Here is a 25,387-nt window from a genome sequence, read left to right on the forward strand (position 1 = left end):
GCATACGCACTTTCTTCCTAAAAAGGATAAGCTATTGCAATCTAAACTCTCACATTTACTGTCCTGTCATTGAAATTGCATGACAGTTAACAGAGTTGACAATGTTTAACCCTTAGATCTAGCCTACTCAACTCTCCCCCTAGCCTTCAGTCTTTTAAATTTGTTCTTCACGGGCATAGCCTAACCAGTTTTATAAGCTCCATCGACTCATCATTTGTAAGCAGCCATCCAAAAAGAAAATACCAAAGCCGGAAAACATCTTCAGGAAATGCATCCCAGCAGTTGCTTCCATGCTTATGATCAGAGCCTTCCATCAAAAGCTTCCTTGCTGTTACTCCAGGCTTTTCACTAAGAGAATGATTAAGAATGTTCCACTACCTGAATGAAGAGAAAAAATTAGTAAGCTTAAGCCTTGTGTTCCATCCACAGATTGCAACAAACAGTGCCTTGTGGATTTTGCGGCAGCAGCAGCTCTCGGGATCCTATTGTCAAAGAGGTGTGCAATAATTTGACGAAGCATACAGCTGTACAAGGCATAAGGATGCACATGATTTTCATTAATTGAAAGTGTAATGCAAGGATGTCAGGACAGACACTTGAGATGAGATCAAGTCGCAATGCCATATCGGTGCATTTACAACGTATGTGATTTTGACACAGCACCGAGCAGAAACATTATAGACCCGTATCTTTTTTATAGAAGTGCAAATGAAGAAAAATTCCAAGCAGTGATTTGCAGTTCCAATGGAACTGAAGGGTATATTCGCAATTGCAATAAACAGGAAGCAAAATCTAGAATTCGGAAATTACTTTTTGTTTGTCTGTTAAGGTCACCAGAGATCTAAGTACACCAGGACTGATCTTATCAGCAAGTGCACCTCTATCTGAAATGAAAATGGACTTCTCCTTTACATAGCTCTGCAATCTCTTTGCCTCAAAATCCAGCTGGGATTGTTCTGCATCACAAGAAAGGAAGCTGGGATCGTGGTACCGTTACAATAAAAAGAGAGCACAAAAAAGAAAATACTTTCAACATTTTCAGTGTCTTATTAGAAATTTACTCAAGTACCAGCACTACTAATCTTACTCAACCAAAATCTGCACCACATGCCTGAATGTATAACACCATTAAAGTTATTGAACTCCTAAAGATGAAAAACCATTATTGTCCATATAGAATGATGGATTGGCATGGCCTTTTTTTCTTTTTTTTCCATCTGGTAAAAGTATGACATTAAATCTGGACAAACTTTGTTACCCTTGGCGAGATGGAGCATGATAGCCAAGTTGGATGCACAAAAGAACTTGATTTTCCTACAACTAAGGTGTTCTATTAGTGCTGTTGAGCAAAACACTCCTCCAAAGAGAACTCACAGCCATAAAAACCATTGCACAGCAAACACCAGAAATGCCACCATAAAAGACATTCCACTTCACATATTCCTAGTGTTACATGGATGACAATTTGACCAATCCAAATCAATAGAGTCCACCTCCGTGTCGTCTACAGTTTTTTGACTTATAAGGATATGAACGTTCTGTGACTTTATAAGATTTTCAAGTTCCAAACCACATCAATAATAGATTGACAAATATAAAAGTTCAAAAGATTGCAGATATTCCCTTGATTCACGCTAATGAAAATAGCCTGCCCAAATATGGTGGATCTACGCTGTATCATAATATTATTGAGCTGCCCTTAACTAATGCCAACGAAAAAATAATTTTACTCCAAAAAAACCAACAATATAACTACTGACTAAGAACGTTATTTTCCAGCTATACTACAGGTATAATGGTCTCAAAAAATTAAAAAGATATATACCTAAATTGGACACAACAGTTTGAATTGGTATTTTTGCTTATCTTCGTATCTTGATTAGGAAAAATAAGTGCAAATGAAGACTAAGTACTAAGAAGGCCTCAGTACCCGCAATATCAGAGTCAATAACTACGTCAGGTGCCACACTTTATATCTACCTGAGAAGAAAAGTGTTATCTTCTAAAATTCAAGATTTTTTAGGATAGCCTAGAAATACGCTTCATAAATTCCTTAACATGCAATGTAAACAGAAAGCAATCCTCTTTCTTTATGTTGGCTGATCTAGAAAAAGAGAAATAAACGAGCATTTAGGGCAGTTCACTGCAGATTATAGATAAACGTTTTGCAGAGGTAACAGCATATGAATGACGTTCCAATTTGGTACACATTTTTATAGATACAATAGACACTGTGTCATGTATGAGCTCCTTTTGTTATGAGCTCATTTTCTATATGATAGGCACTGCGTCTCGTCCCCCATTAATGAATATATACATATCTCACATAGAAATATGTAAACAAGCAGATTATTGAGCAGCTGCCAAGCTGATTTGGGATCACGGATATTGCGAAAAAAGTGATAGTAATGCAACAGATATAAAGGACACCCGAGTTAGATAAATAGGGTGGCCCCAGCTCCAGATTCTCATGAGTTCTCATAAGTTCTCATAGGCAGGTCAGTTACAGTGCTTCATGTAGTGTTCTTTTATCGTACTTGAAAATCAACTCTTCCAATCAAAAGGTCTCTGACTGCATCTACAACCATGGCATCCACTTTCTCTTCCAAAATGCAGTCGGTGTCAATACGTTTCTCCCAGGAATACTTAAGACCCAACCTTCAAGCTTTTCCTTCAGATTTTTCTTCCAATCTTCTATGCAAAACACAGAACCCTTCTTATCCTTGATGGGAGCAAGCCATCCCAGACGTAAACCTGCTACTGGTTGTAAACCTCCTCTACATAACCATATATTCATAGAAGCACCTTCATCTTGGCTAACATTCCTCTTCAAGTACAAACTATGTTGTTCCTACATCAGCTTGTCCAGGACATTTGCCCCACAAGTTACCCTGTTGCCAGTCACCTCGGATGATTGGAATACACTTGAATAAAGAACTAACTACGGACGCAAAGTATAGCATAAATTCAACTATTACAACTTTCAAAGACGGTATTTCCAACAGCCAGAACATTAGAACTACAAGTTAAAAATAAGCACTCAACATACATAGCATGGAATATACAGAAACTTGAGACCTTCATATGTGAGATAGATCAAGAGCTAGAAATAAAACAATTAAAAGGCTTTCCAGAAGAAAATCATATAAAAGACAAAAGGCAAGGCAAAAACCTTCTTCCAAAATAGAATGAGCTGCGTGAAATGGAATGCTTGCAAAAATATCAGTTCCAGGGAACATCATCCACATGGGCTCCTTTGAGTCGTAATTACCACATGTTGAACACACCTCATGCACCAAGGGCCTTGATCCCGAGCCACCAATATCCTTCATAAGCGACTCAAAAGGCGACGGAACACTAGTTTTTGTTGTGCGAGCCTTCTTTCTTAATGCCGTGAGTGCTTCCCTATTTGCATTCCGCAGTTTGTCATTTTCCACAAGCTGCATTTTCATCAGTAAAAGCATGTAACATGCCATCCGTAGCTTTGACAATAGTAAAGAATAATAAACATAAAAATGTTGATCTTTTTCTTTCCCCCTCTTTTGCATTCTTAAGATAAGCAAACAATGTAGAAAATACAAGCTGGTCCAAATTTATTGCCATATCCCTATGTTTTTGGAAAATGGAAAAAGCAATGGCAGTAAAATTTTCACAACGGCTGCAAAACATCAAGCCGGTGATCAGTCTAACCACCTGATTTCGAGCTAAAAGCAGTCTCTCTGCTTCAGTTTCAAGCTCAACTAGACTTTGCTGGAATTGTTTCATCGTCTCATCCATATCTCAAAGCTTTGCGGTGATATACACCTGAAATAATCAAAGTTCAAATGGTCAGACAGCTCAATGAAAAATGGAAAAATTTAATGAGAATAAGATGTGTTGCAACCCTCCCGAAGGTGGTTTAGAGGTATTTGCTCGAAAGATAATCCGAATGGTTCATCAAGAAGGTGATGCACCACATGACAATCCAAAGGGTTCATCAATTAAGAGCGTGGGCTCTCCCAAGCCCATAGCTCGCGCAACATTGGGTTTTCCATTTTTTGTTCTTAACAACCTAAGAATTTTCTAGAAGCCCCCCCTAGCCATTTTTGGGGTCGGCTAGAACCCAAACGAGACGTGGGAGATTCACAAATGTTGTTTCCTACTATCATCGCCAAACTCTATCACCATCACACCAGAACCACAGTCACTTGCCTCTAGTCACTTACCTCTATTAGCTGCCACCTCCGGCCAATGGCCATGAATATGGATTCTATCAAACAATGCAAAGTATAAGCAAGGCAAATGGACAGAAGACAACGCAAACTTCGAAGTCCTTTCATCACTGGTAGTCGCCACAGGACATGGGCAGGGTCATATGCAAAAGAAAGACAAGGAAAGCAGAGAAAGGGACATGCAGATTCGAATATGATGAAATATGACTGGAATCAGCCCTAAATTCTTTAACAAACCGATTGAAAACAAGCAATCTCTATTGACATGCCTTCAGATCCAAAAAATCATGGATGACTTTTCAGTCGCATCTTTGAGACACTTCATCGAACACGTGACATGCATTTCATTGAGGAATGAAACAAAGGCATAATAAGCTCGGGTAAGGACCAAATCTATATGAAATCACATCAAAACGTCTGCAATTAACCGATGTAAACTTGACTAGGATTGATTTGATTCTAAACCAGTACTTGTCTTCTTTTTCTTCGTCGAAACAGGGTGTAACCGAGCAGATTCAATCAAAAAACAAATGGACATGAGGATTCATGTGACTTTACTCGAATTTGGCAAACTTATTTCAATATTGGTTCAGTTTCCGATATGATTCGCGTACATCTGGCAATCAGCAAGTAAGAGACACGCTCAAGAATGAACTAAATGACTCCAATCTGAGTTGAGCATTTCATCGAACAGAAGGTATGCATCTCGGTTCTAAGTCTAAATGCAACGGTGAAATAGCAATTCACAACCAAACCATCACAGCAACAATATTAGAGATTCGAATTATCAAAATGGTGAAATAGCAATTCACAACCAAACCATCACAGCAACAATGTTAGAGATTCGAATTATCAAAATGAATTCCAATAGCAGTTAAATCTCAAAAATACAGAAATTAGAATTCTCGGTCACTGTTCAACACACTGTTTAACAGGAAGAACATCCGAAGACTGAACATGAGTTTAATGTTTAACATACCTAGAGCCTTAGCTTCAAACGATGTGCAGATTGAGGAATAATGTTCTTAGATTCTTCAGTGGTGAGGATCGTCCACGACGAAAAGAAGATCGAGCAAGAATGAGGCTCTTCGAGGTCTCAGGCCAGTATACAGAGTAAAACGTGGGTGAAACCGCACAACTCGAGAATAGTGGATCGCGTGAGCAGAAATCGGCTACTACAGCCTGAAATCAATAAAGAAAGCCGTCACTGGTGGTTTACACCAGTGGACAAGCCTCGAACAAAATCCAAGTCCTTCAAGCTTTCTTCGCCGGAAAACGAAGCAGAACCGGTAAGAGTCGAGCGCAAGTATGCAATCCGACAATCTGCGGCGTCGGATTGTGTTGGATGGCAACTGAGAGGGTTCGTTTCCTCCGGAAGATTTTCGGACAGAGAGAGATTTTCTTCGGTTCTGAGCCGCTGTTACCTGGTGATGGACCATCGGCGGTGATGTCGCGGCGGTCGGAAGTGCTGAGTGGCGGCGATGGAAAGGGAACCAGTTTGCGGAGATTGCCGATCAGAGAGAGAGTGAATGAGAGAGATGGGTTGCCCATATTCCAAAATGGGCCTTGCTCCCATGGGCTTGTTTGGGCCGAACAGATGACTTCGAAACAAAAATGGGTTTGATCCAAATGGGTGGGTTGCATTTGTGATTTGAATCCTAAGGGCCCAACCCTTTTTATCTTTCATTGTTTCACTGCGTTTTATTATAAGAAATTGCATATTTGATGTATGGGCAAAAAATTCAGGTGTCAACAAGAAGCAGACCGAAAGTAGAAAGATTATTTCCGTTTTATCAAATTTAAAACGATACATAAATATAGCAAGAATAGCATTCATCCTCATTAGCGAAAAGAGTCCGGTTCTACTGATTCATAGATAACTCAGTACCATTCCGAGATTAGCTCGAGTTGCATGTGAAAAATTGGGGATCCAGTAGTCTCTAATTGAATCGATACTCAAGTGATTAAAACAAATGCTAAATACCCAACAACAACAAAAATTAACCGTCGTGATTAACAGAGGCCTAGTCATGTATTCGTAGCAATGAAGTTTTAAAAAGGAAAATCAAAGAATCGAAAGATTTAGCCTCCTTCAGCAATCTAAAATCTGAAAAACCCTTAAACGACATCGGCTTGATCCCTAGCGCGGTCATTGACGCTGCCCTGCGACATGAAGATCTCGTAGACCAACCCGGCCACTCCGCCTCCTGCAATGGGCCCGACCCAATGAACCCAGTGGTCCCTGAAGTCTCCCGTGACTGCCGCCGGCCCAAAAGACCGAGCCGGGTTCATGAACCCTCCGGCAAACGGCCCGGTCAGCATGAAGTTCGCTCCATACACGAACCCGATCGCCGTGGGGCTTGCTATCCCGTGCGGTCCCTTTCTCGGGTCTCTCGCGGCGCAGGCTGTGTAGACGAGAGCAAACGTCCCTATGAACTCCGTCGCCGCACCGCCCATGCCCGTCACATGCGGAGCTAACCTGCCCGTCGGTATCGCCTGTCCAAACAATATCCTTTACTTACAGGTACGTAGAAAATGCAGATGTGTATGGAGATTTAAATGCAAATCAAGCATATCTTAAGTTTGGTTAAAATTATACCAAATGTATTAGACGTGATCTAATTTTACGACAAAATGGTAGAACTTCACTAGGAAGAAAGGCAAATTATACCTGGCCGGCGGTGAGGAGCATCAAGAGGATACAAGCTGCGGTGGAACCCAAGAGCTGAGCCAAGCAGAAGCAAACTCCGCTCAAAATCCTGACGTGACCTCCCATCACCATCCCGATCGTGACTGCCGGGTTGACGTGGCCGCCGGAGATGTGCGCCGACGCGAACACCGCCGCGAACAGGGCAAAAGCATGCGCTACAGCCACCGCAAGGGTGTGGCAATTCTCGCCAGCGGTGCCTGCTGTGGGAGTCGCTGACATGCCTGGTAAAGTCGGTTTCGAACATGTAAGCAAAATTCTTGTAACAGTTTGCTAACATATGTTCAATTCTTGTAAGAGTTTGCAAAATCCATCTTCCCATTTCCATAGCGACTGGCCAGGTTACATCGAAACCCCAACATGATTACCTATGCTTGAAATGAATTGCAGTCACTTAGATTATGATAACATAAGTTCGACGACGGTCCTACCGGCAGTAATCTCATGAAATCCGTGCGATGCGAGCTCTAGGAGGAACATACCGGCGGAGATCGATGAGCCCAAGCCGGCGAAGACGAAGATGAAGGTGGAGACGAACTCGGCGAAGTAGGAGCGGAGGGAGGACTTGCTGAACAGTTCTTCCATGACGTCGAGGAATTGGGAGCCCGCTCTTAGAAAGGAAGAGACTTTGATCACTCTCATGGTTTTTGGATTTCGCTGTTTTAGGCCTTTTTGTTTCTGTCGAAGGAAGTAGTTTCACTGCACGTAGGGATTCGATTGGAGGTAGTGGGGGCTCTTTTCTAAGGTACTGTCCTAACACGTTCATCAGTGTTAAAGAGGTAACTGCCTGAGTTAACCGCTTTCCTTGATCATGGATTAGAGGGCCGATGTTTTGACGTTAAAAGTTGTTTTTTTTTTTTGAAAAAGAAAATCTCTTTTTTTCATTTCTTTATTAGGTTGGTGAATTTTAATTTGGATTTTTTTTTCACCGCAGAACGCACAACCACAAAGCGCTCACGCTTGAATTGAACGCTTGTATCGCTTAAAATAATTAATGAATGATATGTATATCTAAACATTTTCATGAATAATGCTATCCGGACAATAAGAGATCTCGGAAAACAAAGAGAAAATGAGTACGAACGATATATATAGCAACAAGAAGAAGGAAAATAATTGAATAGAGAAGCTCTCAAACATTTGAAGATCTGGATCGATATCAATGGCAACTTGGAGAAGATACTTCAAAAAGAAAATTTTTCTTTATTTCTTTATAATTAATTGAGGTCATAGGATTCTATCCATTTATTCATTCGACGCAAATCTGAATTAATTTTCACTTTTTCCTCCCATTAATTTCATTTTTTCTCACTAAAAATTAAAACAAGGTTTTGAACCAATCCAAATTAGCATTTTGTATCGTACATCTATTTGTACATAGATTCCCAGTAAATATATTATACTCTATTCTATTACACAGATCATGTGCAATTAAAAAAAATCAAACCCATTACTATATCGATATCTCTTGAAATCTTAAACTCATAAAAATTGAAAAAGTCTCAATTACGCAATTGTCACTTCTGTGGGCTTTTTTGCCGCAGAATGCCCAATCTCACACGCTCTTGAATTGGGCGCACGCATTATTAACCACGACTGTAAATAAATGTGGTAGAAATTTAGACTGCCTAATGAAATGAATTTATGCATCCAACAAATATATAAAGAACATTGAGACACGTCTTTGCACCGATGTTTAAATTCACACAAACATCATTTGGCCAACCATACACATTCAACGAATTAGGGCACATTTATTTCTCCAAAAATAAATGATTCCAAAAAGTATTTTATAAAAAAATTATTGCTTTTTAAATCATTCGCTCTCAACGAAACAAACAAAGCTTTAGTCACATGTAAGTTTTCACAATTCTGCCAATCCACCAGTGATTCTGTAAGCCTTTCCACCTAGATAGGCAAGTGCATACCTTTGATTGTTACCTTTCTATCTGTTCGATATGTCGATACACGTGAGAAAAGAAAAACCCCACAACATAAACGGTTGACATAATTCATAGATTATGAAAGTAGCAGCTTGCAAAAGTTACAACTAGGATCATTAAACAATTTTTTTTTTTTTGTTCAATAGATCATCCAATGAGTTGAAATGTAAGAAAAAGTAGCAGAAGAGTTCCTATTGAGTTACCTTATACATGCTCCAGCAAAAGGTGTCTTCAGGAAAATCATTAAACAGGCACGTGCATAACTTCCCATTTGACACATTCATAACCAGTTTCCTAGGGAACTATATTCATACCGCTTTTGTGGATTTTGAAGGGAGCAGATGGGGGTCAGCGCACAATCCCAACGTTCAAAGTACTGCATCGCCTACTTTGTGAGCACATGCGTATTATTATCAATGCATGGAGATCATTTGAACTTACAAAATTTATCTGATCACACACCCGGATCACCTGTGGTACATGACTAACACATCTCTGTTCTTGAACAAAGAATATTGCAAAGCGCAAAACAAAAAGAATAAATAGACATTTGATCCTCACAGAAGGGTATTGGGATTATTTATCCAAAAACTATTCAGCCTTACTTGCCTTGTGTGCATTTACCAACTGCATTTGCACATCCTGAGAGACAGCTGAATGTTCTTTGTACTCCATTGTGAACTCGCCTTTGCCCTGCACAAGCAGCAGACATGTGAGACAATATGGATTGTGGCAATCGTAAAGGAATTCAATTAACACAAAATCCACCTGTGTCATCGAACGAAGAGCCGTGGAGTAGCCAAACATATTGTTCAAAGGGACCTGGGAAGCAGGAACAGAGAGAAGATGAAACATGAGTTTCTGACAAAGTTAAGGAATAGCAATTCACTATTGACCATGAGAGCTTTGTTGATGATTACTATATAAATGTATCATATACAATCAGTCCACAAACCATTAATGATCAAACTTGCAAACCCTGAAACGCGACACATCAAGGCAAACATAGTCTTGAACAAGCCTTCACAATAACGATCTAGATTTTAATTATCTAAAACCATTGTTATTTTTTTAAAAAAAAAAAAAAAAAAAAAGGTAAGCATGCCGTTGTCTAAGTAAATGAAAGCATGAACTCCAAAAATATTCACAATACCTTTTTAAGGCAAATTCTTGCCCAGATAACATAATCATGTATGTTCATTGTTGTTTTCCCTTTAGCCAACGTATATACACATACTAGTTCAGAAGCAACAGGCCTGACAGGCCAAAAACAGCCAAACAACATACAAATTTACAACATCAAAATTAGAGGCACTGCATCCAACACTGTATAATAATTCAAAAGTTAGAGGCAATAATGTTGTGCATACCTGAGCTACAATTACTGTTTCATCTCCATCCTGATCATTGCCTACAATCACACCTTTCCTCCTGTAATACAATAATGTCAAGTACTTATTTAGCTTTAAAAGCATTGAGGAGAACATAGCAACATCATGGAGCAAAGATAGATGGGAAGGCTCACTTGTTGATATCACCAGCAACGGTTCCCTGAAACTCTGTCGGTACTTTTAACTCCACCAGCATTATCGGTTCCAAGATTGCAGGTTTTGCAGCTGAATAGCACTGTTTCACAGAATATATGATTAGCACCATGAAATAAAGTGAATTTGTCACGATCAATTTTTCCTATTTTCTTTTTCTTTCAAAAGGTAAAGTAACATGTTAGATTTCTCCCAAAGCTGTGAAAAATAGTTTGCAGTAAACTACCGTATAGAAGGTACCTGTCTAAATGCATAGATGGAAGCCAACTTAAAAGCCAGCTCACTAGAATCCACGGCATGTGAAGCACCATCCGTCAGAACAACACGAATATTTTCAACAGGATGACCAATCAATGACCCCCTGCATGTAAGAAAGAAGCAAATTGATTAAGGAATCAAATGTTATTTTCGTGTTCTATGGGCGACAGGACTATTGGCATTTCACAAATTCCAAACAGCTTTCGTAGCAAATTTGGGTTAAGGGGAGAGAGAAACTCACGAATTGGCAGCTTCTTTGAAGCCTTTCTCAATTGCAGGGATAAAATTGGAAGGTATGGCCTGCCCAACAATCATGTTTTCAAATTCAAACTTTACAGGCGACCCTTGTGGAAGAGGTTCAACATACCTGTCATTTGAAAAATTTAACAATCAAACAAAGCTAGACAGCAAAACACACAAAGGAGATTCAACTGCACTGACACATTAACTTCATTCGCACAGGTGTCCTAAGATTACTGAAATCCATAAAAATTAGCCGCTGTTTAATTCTATAGTGGCAGCTATATACACATGCAGTGGTTTGAGTCAAGTATCTTAACTAAGTGGATCACATAAATTATGAAATAAAAGGCAGTAACATATTTTTTAATCTTAAGCATAAGCCAAATTTACAAATAGTTCTAAAAGCCATCAATCTTTCAAATCACTATTTAGACCTAGTTAGATAGTCAAGGCGAAAAACCTCATTAAATCTATAGAATCTCAAAAGGGCCATCTCCCAGACAAAAGCATTTACAAGCAAAGACTATCTTTGCAACTTTCTTCATGTGTCTGTTACTGAGACCCCTCACTCATTAATAAGCAGCTTTCTGAGATACATTATCTGACTGGGCCACACATTACCTAACAGGATACGATTCACTATAAAGGCTGGACAAAGAGACATGTAATAGCCTCAAAGTTGCAAGGAGCAGCCATCAAACTAGAATATTCATGAAGAAATGCCAAAAATTAGCCAAGGTTCTGCGGCCCTCCAAAGGCCACAAAGAAGTATGTTAAAACAATAAGACCAGGACTTCCATTTTCAGTAGTTAGTGAGAACAATGACCCAAAAACATCTCTCGCTGGATTATTCTTTATTTACTGGTAGACAAGGTACAATAGCTATTTCTTTCTAATATCCTGCCAAAGCAAATAGCTTAATAAGTTTCAAAATAATATGTAAAGTCCAATCTACAAAGCATATCCTAAAAGCTTGATTGAGCAATTTAATATTCACTTGAGTTTTGATCATCGAGATAGATCTAATAGCAGCTATAGATAATTGAATAGTTTTCAGCAAAGAAATACGAAGGAAGTCCCTCCCTGCAATCCATCTAGCACTTGGCACAATCACAACGTGTCAGTCATTTGCAACAAAGCTGTAAGCTTAACCTTGTCGCAAAGCATGCTAAGGGAAAACACAAATGCCCGTCGACCATTCAACACAAAAACATAACAGATAAATAAATACATTAAAGAAGATTATCAAAGACATTATCCTGTTGCAAAAATCAAGAACAGAGACAAAAAGAATCAAGTAAACCAGACATGAAAATCCAACATTTGCTTATTCAGGTGCACCTTCACTTACCCACATACTCTACCATATTGACCCTGTCCTCCGGTTTGCTTCTTATGCAAGTAATCAAATTCAGCGCGCTGTGTAACAGTTTCTCTGAAATTCACTCGAGGCTTTCCAACAGTTGCCTCTACCTATTTTATGGGAGATGAGACCTTTACTAAGTACTTATTTTACCCTCAACAGCAAAGGGTGAAGAAAAGAATTTTTGCATGACATGGAAGTGAGGACATACCTTGTACTCCCTGTGAATTCGTTCAACATATATCTCCAAATGCAACTCTCCCATACCAGATATGATGGTCTATTATAGAGAAAAAAGATATATTTCATCTAAGGAAACAAATTGACCCCAAAGATAATTTGAAACTGCATAGAATACAAACCTGCCCACTCTCAGCATCCAACCCCACACGGAAGGTAGGATCCTCCCTTTGGAAACGGTTTAAAGCTTTTGAAAACTATGGAAAGGAAAAACAAACATGTAAATTGAGGATTACCACTCAAATACAGCGGAAGAAAACTTTTGTAAACGAAGTCATATGCTACTCACTTGCCCCCCAGAATCTTTTGAAACTGGGTTAACAGCCAAGGACATCACCGGCTCAGGCACATTCATGGAGGTCATCGTGTATTTAACTTTCCCATCAGTGAATGTATCGCCTGACAAATGAAGGTAAAACATCTAATATCAAGTCTCAAGGGAAAAGAACAAAGGACAGAGACGCTCATACTCAAGCTAAAGACCAAGTGTTTTGGCCTCGTGTTAGCTATCTAAGCTTATCACATTTAATTCAATTTCAACAAAATTCCAACCTTTCTTTTACATTTAACTACAGGAAATCAACATTTTGCTCGTGGGACAAATTTCCCTCCCCCCTTTTCACGCAAATTAAAGCTTCACAAATCAATAATCAGAGCTAGCTGAGCACTATCATGCTGGGGAGGCACAGAGAGAGAGAGAGAGAGAGAGAGGGACCTGAGGCGCAATCCACTCCAAAAACAGCAACAATTTGCCCAGCATGTGCCTCTGGAATATCCTGTTGAGTAGATACCCAAATAAGATCAGTGGTATTTATACTTATCAATGACCAAAACTGACCTAGTGTACGAGTTTGACTTTTCTTACATCGACCCAAAATAGAAGAAGATAATAGCTAACTATGTAACTAGAAGTCAAGAACTGACCTCCATCTCATCAGAATGCAGCCGTACGAGGCGAGGAACCTGCTCCAGAACAATTAGGGAAGTTCATAAGTCCATAACACATGTAAATGGAATATTGAAGACAGTGGCAGAAATTGAACAAATAAAAGTGATAAGCAATACATCCATGTTCAAAATAATGAGTAACATTTGCTTGTTGCACCTTAACAACCTTAGCAACAGATTGCACCTAATACGAAATAGGGATGGATATGATGACTTTAGCAATCTAAGGGTGGGTGATTTCCTTGAAGCTCCCAAAATCACAATAAAAAATGCAACAATCTTAAGGATGCATTATTCTGGTTTATAAAAAGCATTTAGCAGATAAAATTAGGACAGGCCACCACTGGCACTTGTTTTGGATCAACCATCTAAAAAATTCCATAAGTCACGCTAGTAGAATGATCATAGACCAACCACAGCAGACATAAGAGAAGTTCCAAACCAAATGATTATTATGAACCAAAATATTCACTTTTGGAGAGATGTCGATATTGGTATACGTAGTTACCACTGCTTCACAAGTTCATTCGTCCACAGAAATGGCAAAGCAATCTTAGTTAGATTCTCAAGGTTGCACGGGATACTCAGAATTGGTTTCTCAAGAATGGTATAACACATGAAACCTGATTTCTGCTGGAATAGGCACAGAGGAACTAAGTCTGGAAAGAAAGAGGAAAGATCTTCCTTTATGTGTTAGGTGGAATTCATGAATGTAGAGGAACAGGAGGCCTTTTCAAAGTACAAAGTTCACTCTTCAGAAGCAAAAAGATTTGCTCTACACCTGGCTATTGGCTGGTTTCCTTCATAGGCGGGAAAACTTTCTCACTTCGTTTTCTTTTGTCACATTTTTTTTTTCCGTTACTTTCTGATATATACTCAACTTCTCCAGACTACCGCTCCTTACTTCCAGAAGTTTTTATAATAAGATAAAGAAGCATCCCAAAGTGAATATTTTTCCACCCAACGGAGGAAACTTATCATGACATATACAGCATACAAAAGAAATAAAATCCAGAAAGCATCCTCTAAGAATTCTCGACTCACCTTCACCTTCTTTCCAGTGTTTACATTGATGATAAAGTCCCCCTTCCGAATGACACCCTCATAAATTCTTCATGACACAAAAACAAAGTCAGAGGTAGATATTCACTAAAGCTTACCACTCAAGGTAAAAGCTGATAAGCAACCTGTAAAATTATAGCCATTCTGCAAGAGAAAAACTGTCAATCACAACTTACCTTAAATATGTTAACTGACCAAATCGCCCTTCCTCCAATTTAAAGGCCAATGCTACTAATGGTCCATCTGGAGTTCCAGTCAACGTAACCTACTTTGACAAAAATACCTCAGTAAACCAAAAACAAATAAAACAATTAACAATTTCAAAATTAAAAAACAATACAAATTTTTTTACGCATTTGGAATACCTTTTCTTCCTTCTTGTTTTGATCAAGAGCATAATTACTGACTTCAATTGGACAAGGCAAATAACTGAGAACACCATCCAACAGAGGCTGAACTCCCTGGAGGCAAAGATTCGCGATAACAGGGTGATCATCTCCAATTATAAAGTTCACAATATATGGCGCTGTTATAATAATTAAATATTAAACCATGCCTTCATCTAGTAGCTTAAGCTTTTAGAACAATTAGCAGCGGTTCCACAAACTGTCACATGGTATCAATGCAAGAGGTCCTGGGTTCAAACATTTCCAGCCCCCATTTGCCTCCCCAATTAAATATGTCCACACTTAGTACTAGGCAAAAAGACCGGACTAAGCTTGAAGGGAAGTGTTAAAGTAATTAAATATTAAACCATGCCTTCATATAATAACTTAAGCTTTTAGAACAGTTCACAGCGGTCCCACAAAATATTACGGGCGCAAACAACTAATTCTAACCCAAAGCATTGCAAGATAAGGGGAACAAATTTCATATACATACATAGTAAATTATCACGCCCCCACTTGAATCAAGTTATGAGACACCACCGAGACACTACACTTCCCCATCATCAGTATTCTAATTTTGGAGGGGAAACACATCAATGAAAGAGGCACCCCTCTATTTCTAATGTTTATTGTTAGAGACAACTCCTGCATAGAACCAGACCTTGACAATAGAAACTTGACTAAGAGGAAGGTTATTGAAATCCATTGGTCATGGATGTGTGAAATAGATGCTGAGAGTCAATCAGGCAAATCCAGTTAAAGATTTGTCACAAAGCAAGATGTTGCCATCACAATAAAAGAGAAACAGAAGGATCTTTCAAGGTAACAGATCTTCTTGTCAACTTGAAAGCAATCACTGTTAATAGGTGAACTACTAAAGCAATTGGGCAATTTGTCATGGAATTTTAGTCAAGCTCTATTAGCTTTTGCTTCCTACTTCACCTTCTGGTACATCTTGTATACATGGGTTCTATCAATAAATGTTGATTTTATTCTACTGAAAGCAGATATATTAACAGAGACATTCTTCCTTAGCACATCCCATCTAGCAGGATAAGGTTTAGTTTGTCGTGGTCATCATTGCTTTTGTTCTCCTTCACGCGCGATTCAAATCCCAGCACCTTCCTCAGTATTAAATGGTTGATACTACTGGGAGAGGCAACAAGAGGACTTAGGTAATGGCAAAAAGCACAATTTCGTGAATACCTTATTTTTGAATGCACTACCCATGAATACAGGTACAAATTTTCTGGCTATGGTGGCCCTGCGTATGGCTTCCTGCAACATGTAGCGTGTAAGTGTTATGTGTTGTCAAAGAACAAGTAAAACACCAAAACATTGGTTAATGTTATATTAGAGGATCATCCCACTTCACGGTTATTTCATATCCTACACAGTCATGAGTCTTTCAAACAACAGTGAAAAAAGCGGAAGCTACCACACATCTTTCCTGTCAGCATTCATAGAATAAACAACGAGGCATAAATTAATACTTGGAAAAACAGAACTGTAAATATCACACACAATGGCTCATAACAGGCTAGTCAAAACCAATCTTAACCTAAAAAGAAAAAATACTTCAAGTGAATTAAAAGAGCTAAACCTCAAGATCAGCAGATGATATAGGCTCATCACTTAGAAATGCTTCAGCCAGTTTATCATCAACTTCCGAAACCATCTCAATTAGTTCGCGCCTCTTTTCTGTGACCAGATTCTCCATATTGGCAGGTACCTCGGCAGTGACAATCTTTTCACTGCATTAAATAATAACTCAATCAGCAAATCAACCAACTGTATCACAACAGACAACCTGGGGAAGCCCCTGGATTCAGAAACAGACCCATTGGAACCATGAAAATAATAGGCTTTCAACTGTACTAGGTCAACAAGACCCTCAAATTCTTCTTCCAAACCAATCGGGACCTGAACAGCAGCGCTATGGTGCCGAAGTTTAGACCTTGCCTGAGATAAGAAAAATCTATTGATCATTCTGTCTAACAACAGAAAAACATTATAGATTCATAATTAAGCAACACGAGAGATTTCCTCATTGCAAAAAAAAAAAAGGGTTACATTAACTTGGCACTGTATCTACGCAAAATGAATCCAATGACAATATGCACCCTCCCCCCACCGTCTCCATGAAAAGATCATATCATGCCTAAGGCCGTTTCATAGTTGAAATTTCCTTTTACGTCAAATTCTACAGGAAAATATCAATTACATTTGCCACTTATGGTACCAAATGCTCTTTTTCCAGACACAGTTTCCATTAGTGAGACAACACTACATTGTTCAACAGAAAACATGCACGAGACACTATAAGATTAACCAGTTCCCTGGTTCAACTTCCAATTTTCCATAACCTAGAATTGCCAAGGACCATAATGCAAGAAGTACTACAGCTCAAGATGAAGTACAAAAGATTAAATTTTTTCTCAATATTATCTAAGTATCAAAATAACACAAACTAGAGATTGATCTTTTCATTGACATTAATCTTGCACAACCACAATTTTAGTCGTGGAGTAGATAAATGACAAAGGAAAAGATGATATTAGATTTGCTATCATCACTTTTTTTTAACAATACCTGGCTAAGAACTTTCCAAGGATCTGCTCCCATTCGATCAAGTTTATTTATAAATGCAAGTCTGGGAACCTCATATCTTCTCATTTGACGGTCAACAGTTATAGATTGACTTTGTACGCCACCAACGCTACAAAGGACAAGAATAGCCCCATCAAGGACACGTAAAGCCCTCTCCACCTCAATCGTAAAGTCAACATGCCCAGGTGTGTCAATTATGTTAACCTGCAATTCAACATACAGCAACATATCCAGCGATGAGACAGACAATCCATAGACTAAAAGATAACACTGAAAATAACACAAAAATTTGCATCCATTAACAGAACCTAGGGGACAGACGTTCCATTGCATATAAGATAACTGTGAACAATTTACAAAAATTTGCATCAATTAAAAAAACCTACAGCTCCTGTCATCATGTTCGAAGAATTACCAGCTTAGAAAATGGTAAAAAACAAAGCAACATATCCAGAGATGTGAAAAGACATTCCATAGAGAAAAAGATACATATGAAAAAAATAAAAAAGTGCTCATCACTTTACAGGTACTAGAGTTCCAGTATATCATGTTCAAAGAATTGCCAGATTAAATATAAAATAACAAGCAGGCAAAGAAAGACAGTGCAGATAACCATTAAAGAAAAGAAATAAAGGAAGAGAGAAAGAGCAGATTAATGATCAATTAAATTGAAGTTGCGTGAGCCCAGCAAGAAGCGACTTTAAATGATGAACAGCTGACAACAAATAATTTTTAACAAGGTTAAAAAAAAAAAATACATGATCTTTTCTTACCTTGTGAAGAGAGAAGTTCCTCACCAACCAAAAAAGAGAGAGAGAGAGAGAGAGAGAGAGAGAGAGAGAGAAGTCCATCAATACATGGTGTTTTAAACAATATTCGATACTGCATCAGTTTACTATACCTTTCTTGTTCTTTACGGGTTGGTAATTCGACAACTATGGGTTTGCCGCAATATCATTAATGAACAAGCAACCAAGGACTTTGGCATGCCGAATGTCACCCCTTTACCCAACCAAAAGCAAACTCTTTCCGTGATTCAAAGGTTTAATTAAACTTGTTGAAAGTTTAACCTTTCATATATTGGGTATGCTGCCTTCACACGCACCTAACAACATAGAGATGAGACTTCTGATATTCGATTATTCCTTGATGAGACTTCTGATGTTCAATTATTCCTCTACCTGAAAGGTGGTCTTTTTTCAGGAATCTATGGGCAACTTCACAAACCCAAACAAGCCCTTCTAGACAGTTGGAAAATCCACATAATATTTAATTGACATATGGATATATTTATTCTTTTTAACACGACAGATGGAAAGTCCACATATCTACAATATTCAAGATACAAAAGAGGTACAAATGGAGTAATAGCACATTTATGAGCTTAAAAGAAAGAACCAAAATTCATAGATAAAAAAGCTTGCCCAGTTTACACTGACATGTAACGAAAGAGAAATGTCACTGAAAAATTACAGGTTACCCAAATACATTCCACATGTTATGAAGAAATAATCTACAGAACTTGCATAGTCAAAGGATAGATCTTGTAAGGACTTTTTATTCATGCGGAAGTAACTACACTCACACCAGACACTGCCAAGACTTTCCATTTTTCATATAAGCACCAAGTTAGATTTAGCAACCATTAAAAAAAAACTAAGATATATACTAAAAGGCGCAAAATTTATATGAACGTATGCACTTGAAAGAAAGAGAGAACCACTTTCACAGCAAATGTCTGAAGAAACAAAAAGACAGAGGCAACTTTTCGCATCCAGAAAGTTTAAGCTGAAGACGAGCAACATTCTCCACTATTAGCGAAGGTAAGTTGACTCTTAATGATTTTTCTCGTAAAACCCAATATCACACCGAGGACCATACATGCTAAAGTGAAGTCTTTGTTGCAACATAATAATATTCAGAGACATACAGTTCCCTATCATTTAACTAAAACTCCATCAGCACCACATATTCTAGTGCAAAATTTGGACAGGATGCAAAAGATTCTAAAAGTAAGTTTCATCTGTGAAACTCACTACATACATATGGTCAGTCAAATTTTCCTTTAAAAGAGGTGGGACCCATGCCTTTGATAGGGATGCACAAGATTCTAAATGCAAGAACCATCCATCAAATATTTATATGAGATGTCCCTCAACTTTCTTAGTCTTATTTCTATTGTCTTAAGATCAGATTAAATTGAATGAAAGCTCACACTTCTTTTCTGTTTGAAAAAAAGATCCATACTCCAAACTTCTCTCACAAACTCAAACTAAGAAGGAGAAGGTTCATTAAACAAGAGAAAAATATAAACGATGCTCATTTCTGACTTCTCTTATACTCATATTTACAAGATGTCACTATTCTGTTTGCTTATTCATATGAATTAAATCCCAGATGTCGAGATAGCTTACTCATTGGGACCTCCAGCTATCCAGATTGCTCTTTGGTACCTCCAGTTATCCGATCATGGTTACTGTTTAATTCGATCTCTTCAGGACTGGTACAAAGTATACTACGGTTTCAGCCTAAAAAAAGCCAGCAGATTCCAAAGTATCCCTCCAGGATTCTAGCTTTTGATTTACTCCTTCCCTAGTTTCAGGTTCAAGCGCTAACTCATCAGCTAAACGCACATGTCATTCTTCCTTTGCGGTTTCCCAACAGACAATGAGCAACAAATTCAACAGGTACTTGCTCTAAAAAAAAAATTAAAAGATATTTCCCACAAAAACCAGACAAAGATCAAGACTACAGCTTCTATACAGAGCAGGAAAGTAAAGCCACTATATTTACTGCGTATAGACAGCTTCGTCAATTAGAGAGATCAATTATTTAACACTTCAAGCTCTCATTAGCAGGATCAAACCCCACAACAACTTTTCACATGATTCGATCACCAATCCCCATAATCAAGCTCACATCCTAACAACGACCTGAAAACAGAAAGAAAAAGGCTTGCTTTCTCACCTGATACCCCTTCCAAGTGCAGTAAGTGGCGGCAGACTGGATGGTGATTCCCTTCTCCCTTTCCAAATCCATCGAGTCCATCTTCGCGCCGACCCCATCCTTCCCTCGGACCTCGTGGATCTCATGGATCCTGCCAGTGTAGTAGAGTATCCTCTCGGTGAGCGTCGTCTTGCCGGAGTCGATGTGGGCAGAGATCCCGATATTGCGGAGCCTGTCCATGGAGTCCTTCCACCACGGCTCCTTGTCGTCCTTCGCCGCCGCCCGCGCGAGGTTCCCCGTCGAGAAATGCCGGAGGCGGGAGCCGCAGAGAAGGAGCGACGCGAGCGGCGATTGGAGGTGGTGCGAGGCCGACGGAGAGAGGGGAGACGAGGCGCAGAGTGTTGTGTAGAGGAGGCGCGACGCCGAGGACTTCGGGAGTCGCGCCATGGCGGACATGACGGTGGGCGTTTGGTCTCTGTAAAACCCTTGCAAAACCCACACCCGCACCAGCGAGCTTCGAAGCGAAAGTCGTCTGGACTTGAAATCGGTTCAAGTTCTGTTCCGGACCTTTTTCTTGGGGCGGGTCGGGGTTTTGACTATTGACTCGCACGTGCTTCGCCAGTCTTCATCAAATCTTTTTGTCTTTTTGTGTGGTAAGTGCAAAAGTGGGGCAATTTCTCAAAATCATCCGATTTTTTGCCCAAATGATTCAAATTTTTCAATATACTTTTACTAGGTGTGATCAGTGTTTTGAAAACTCGAAACCTTTATATGTAATACGTATAACAAGTGTTTCGAAGGCAACACATTAACATGATAATTTCTGCAATACTAACATCTTGTGTATCTCGACTTGAATTGTGAAAATGTTAAAGTAAAGAGAAATTAAAAAATTAGCAGAGTCTAGTGATGAAATTACATAGTATTGGGAATATGACTATATAGTTTGTTAACATTTGTATAATTATTTAAGTTTTTAGAAATCAAATTGATATTTCAATCTATGGACACGATGTGACATGAAGTGAATGATAGTATAGTAAGAAGAAAGAAGCATGGATGGGGTTGTTCTGTTGATGTTAGGAACCCCTTTTGGAACTTTTCTTTGTTGATAGATATGGTCGACAATTATTGAGAAGAATGGTAAAATGGCTAGCTTTGAAAAGAAAATAATGATTTGGTAACTAGACAGTTATAATAAGAGATGGTAAGTCTAGTAATATAGCTAGGAATGCGAGTTATAGATTTTTAACGGTGAGGGTGTAAGTTGATATCGATAAAAAAAAGAAAAAAAGCATGGATGATTTTGTAATCTTTATGTGATTCTGAAGTCTAAACACTTAGACTCGTGATGACAAAAAGGATCAACTTATGTCCGTATATGAACTAAGTACATCAATTCATCTGAATGTTCGAATTTTCTGTCTCTTGTTCGTGTTTAGTCTTATATCATGTTCGTGCTTGTAAATTCATCACGCCCAATATTGGACGTCTAGATTGATCCATGCATTACAAAGCGTGCCAAAGAGAAGAAGAAAGAAGAAAGTATGGAGATAGTATGCTTTGGGGATACAGGTGCCGTAAGTTCTCGAACTTTTTTAAATATTTCAATCTTATGCTTGAAACTTCTTTTTCTGTATAATTGGATCCTTTGGATATTGATTCTTTTTTCAAGTCGATATTTATGTTAAAATAGAAATGAGAATGCTTATATGTGTTGGGGTGTAGTTCGTACTTCCCAAAAAAAGGAAAACACGTGAGGCGGGGATCCGGAGGAGCATCCCCGGCGGGGTCTCACGTGGATAGCACCCCCTGGACACCAGAGGGTTTTACGATTTAAGCCCATAATTTTTAATTAGTAGTTTGGATTTGAGTTCATGAATTGCTATTGCTATATATACTCTTTTTCCGAGTGATGTAACGAAAGGTGCGATATACTAAATATAGTAAAATTCTCTGCTGAACATAATCTTAATTTAAGGTAAACTAGAATAAAATCTCGTGTCTCAATTTTTTTCTTTCTCACTATTTTACTTTTTTGTTATTGTGCACCAAATCTTAACAATATGGGCTGATATGTTAGTGCCACATCAATAATAACTAGATAAGTCAATGCGTACGTGTAATTTTCTTTTGTTGGCCATATAAAATGTATGTAACTAAAAAACAGACCCGAGAAAAAGCAAAAGCTACAGGGGGCGATTGCCACGGACGGATTGCCTAAGTTATCAATCCAAATAGACAAGAATCGTCATATCGGTGGGCGAGACTCGATTTCCACCATTGGACACTGAGACAAGGATTGAAGTCCACCAAGATGCATCTCCATCGTCGTGGTGGTTTGACGAGGATTGAATCTCTCTACTGTTAAATTATTAGAATAGAGTAAATCTACACCATAGATCGATAAGTGATATTAGTAGGTGAGAATGGATCTCTGCCAAGATGACAGGTAAGATCCATGGTTGAATCGGCGGAACTCCTGTATAAATAGGTCACGCTCTCCTCATTTGTATCATCCAACATTTGAGCAATAAAATCGTCATCTCAAGAGCTTCTCTCTAAATATTTCCTACGATAGAAGATTTTTTTGTGGTAATAACACTTTTTTTTGCGCTTTATTTACCCATACTAGGATGTCATATATAAATTATTTGTAATTAAGATCGCAGGAGTAGAAAAGGCGCACTGAATATAACATAAAATGATTCAAATATATTTTCATCTTTGCCATCGATAATAGTATTTTAGCTATTTATGATTATCAAATAAGTTCTCTCGGAGTATGATTATCATGATCTTATTCATCTTTTAAAATGTATCATCAATATCGAAATGGAGCTCCAGAGCGACCTTGTCTTCAGATTATACTAATATACTAATAATGAAAGAAAATACTTGCACTAGACTTAGGTAATTTTAGATAATTAATTATCCGATATTTATCGAACATTTTACTAGTAATTCGGTTCACGAATGAATTTGCCAAAGCAAAACAGGGCAAATCGGACACGAGACGAGGGCCGCCGCACCAACAGGTCTACCCACTGGCCATGCTTGCAAAACCATTCCAAGCTTGAAGGTGACAAATTACTCAACTTGACGAGCCGTCACCGCCTTGTCGTCCCACCGGCTCAAACGTGATCTCTTTGGGCCTCTCGAGTTCTTTGCGAAGGAGTACTTTGACTGACTTCTTCAATCCCATGTAACCAAAGGACGGGCTCCGCCGCCTCTCCACTGCCAGGATATGGAGATCGACCATGCGTGTGACACGGCGAGCCCGAACTCGTCTCTCAGTTCCGTCGCATCGTCCTTGATATCGACACCGACAAATTTATAGTTGAGATTGGCAACAAATGCATGGAGCGACGTGGGGACATATCTCGTGCGGAGGATTTGAAACACAAGGCAACTGCGAGTGACACACTACTTCGGGAGCCATTCTATGTCTTGGCCGACGATGAGCTGGTTCGACAAGAGTAAATGGGCATGAAGAGGAAGAATCCAGGTGCCGTTTGCCCTAGCTAAAATCCATGAGCTGAGGGACGCGTTTGCCCAGTTTTTACTCAGGAGATAAGGGCCGTTATGCTGTTGCCCAATCCGAACTAGGCTGCGGCAATTGCCGGCACCTGAAATCGTTGTCCCCAGCATTACAAAGGGAGATAATAATTCGAAAAGAAGATTTCATGGATTTTACGAATTTAATTCTTAAGAAAATTTTATCGCACCGATACAAATTTAAACAGTTGTGGATATTATTGTCACAATATGCAAAAGTTAGCATCTTTTATGTTTGACATGGAATAATTTTGTCAGGTACAAATATGAAGTTTTAATTGACATAAAAATATTTAAGATATTGGCCTCACAATGGAAATAATTTAAATTCTCTTGTGGTAGTTTCTCTTTATTTAAATTAAACCTTTTTGTTATTTGTTAGCCCTGACGGAGCAAGACAGATGTGTGTCAAGCATGTGTCACGACCCAAAGGTTTCGAGACCGAAAGTATGGAGGATTTATGATCGAGCGAGTCCTGAAGCTTCTTGGCTACTCTAGAATATTCTTAAGGCTAATACAAGAAATAGATACAAGGATATTATAGAATATTTCTTAGCATAACGTGGGAACTACACTTGTGTTCTAGCGTCTTATTGTAATTAAGGCAGATAGTTGATAGATGGGAAATTGAATATCCACCATTAAATCAAGAGGAGATCGTAATTATAAGGCTGGGATAATCGACATTAATACTCCCTATTTGTTTATATCTTGCCTGTTCTTTTTTCGTATATAACAAATCCTTCCATGTGAAAATCTACACAATTAGTGTATAATTCATAATAAACTTCTCAATGCTCAAAATTTAACACTTTCGATTTAATTTGAGTTATTGATGTATAATTAAATTGTGAGGCTGGAATTATTTATAGATACATGAAATAAATCAAACATCATATTTACTTTTTCATTATACCCTTGCAAGCTTACAAAAGGGACTTTAGGCACGTTGACACGATAATCAGTCGTTAAATAAAAACTGTTTCCAAGAAGAGTCCACGTATACATTGATAAATCATGGGCATTGCCACAATGATCTTAATTACCACCTTTCATCAGTACAAAAAAACATCCAAGAACACTATCTTGACTTGATATTATCATTCATGGGCTTGCGGTTTGGTGTTGAGGCTCGACGGAGTGTTTGGGTCTCAATAGCGATAAACGAATAATCTTCTTTTTAAGATACGAATCGCAACATTCTATTTCCGAAACAAAAAATTGAAGATAACAACTCAGTGTAAATATTCTCTTTTGACCCAATTTTTTTTTAAATATTCCCTTGAAAAATGGCTGTGTTTAATGCACTAAAAATGTCAGTTATATGCTGCTCTTCGACTTCAAGGCAGGATTATGACACCCCCA

The 25,387-nt window shown here is 38.6% G+C and overlaps 3 protein-coding genes across 4 annotated transcripts; all 3 read right to left on the reverse strand.

Annotated features, from left to right (window-relative positions):
- Positions 1 to 34: 34 nt before the first annotated feature.
- On the reverse strand, positions 35 to 5,744 carry LOC115744450. 2 transcript variants are annotated; one of them, XR_007199773.1, is made up of 5 exons: positions 5,191 to 5,744; positions 3,694 to 3,804; positions 3,173 to 3,440; positions 811 to 976; positions 35 to 378 (listed from the first exon to the last, which is right to left on the reverse strand). XR_007199773.1 is itself a non-coding variant. In XM_030679635.2 (5 exons), the coding sequence occupies exons 2-5, from the start codon at positions 3,775 to 3,777 to the stop codon at positions 361 to 363; spliced, it is 516 nt and encodes a 171-aa protein (XP_030535495.1). In that variant the 5' UTR covers positions 3,778 to 3,804; positions 5,191 to 5,744; the 3' UTR covers positions 35 to 360. The 2 variants fall into 2 exon arrangements, 1 of the variants encoding a protein (XP_030535495.1); XM_030679635.2 differs by having other exon boundaries at positions 811 to 956.
- A 468-nt stretch (positions 5,745 to 6,212) lies between these two features.
- On the reverse strand, positions 6,213 to 7,560 carry LOC115744352 (aquaporin TIP2-1-like). The gene is made up of 3 exons (XM_030679471.2): positions 7,401 to 7,560; positions 6,883 to 7,142; positions 6,213 to 6,707 (listed from the first exon to the last, which is right to left on the reverse strand). The coding sequence occupies exons 1-3, from the start codon at positions 7,558 to 7,560 to the stop codon at positions 6,330 to 6,332; spliced, it is 798 nt and encodes a 265-aa protein (XP_030535331.2). The 3' UTR covers positions 6,213 to 6,329.
- Positions 7,561 to 9,209: 1,649 nt separating this feature from the next.
- Positions 9,210 to 21,007, reverse strand: LOC115744419 (elongation factor G-2, mitochondrial). The gene is made up of 20 exons (XM_030679593.2): positions 20,486 to 21,007; positions 17,501 to 17,722; positions 16,749 to 16,870; positions 16,512 to 16,662; positions 16,115 to 16,186; positions 14,885 to 14,980; positions 14,696 to 14,784; positions 14,502 to 14,568; positions 13,434 to 13,472; positions 13,225 to 13,285; positions 12,799 to 12,908; positions 12,632 to 12,706; positions 12,481 to 12,549; positions 12,258 to 12,379; positions 10,905 to 11,030; positions 10,646 to 10,766; positions 10,387 to 10,487; positions 10,232 to 10,292; positions 9,630 to 9,683; positions 9,210 to 9,554 (listed from the first exon to the last, which is right to left on the reverse strand). Exons 1-20 carry the CDS (start codon positions 20,918 to 20,920, stop codon positions 9,453 to 9,455), a joined length of 2,295 nt encoding a protein of 764 aa, XP_030535453.1. The 5' UTR covers positions 20,921 to 21,007; the 3' UTR covers positions 9,210 to 9,452.
- Between the last annotated feature and the right edge of the window lie 4,380 nt (positions 21,008 to 25,387).

Source organism: Rhodamnia argentea, chromosome 9, assembly GCF_020921035.1.
Source record: "Rhodamnia argentea isolate NSW1041297 chromosome 9, ASM2092103v1, whole genome shotgun sequence".
Classification (NCBI taxonomy): domain Eukaryota; kingdom Viridiplantae; phylum Streptophyta; class Magnoliopsida; order Myrtales; family Myrtaceae; genus Rhodamnia; species Rhodamnia argentea.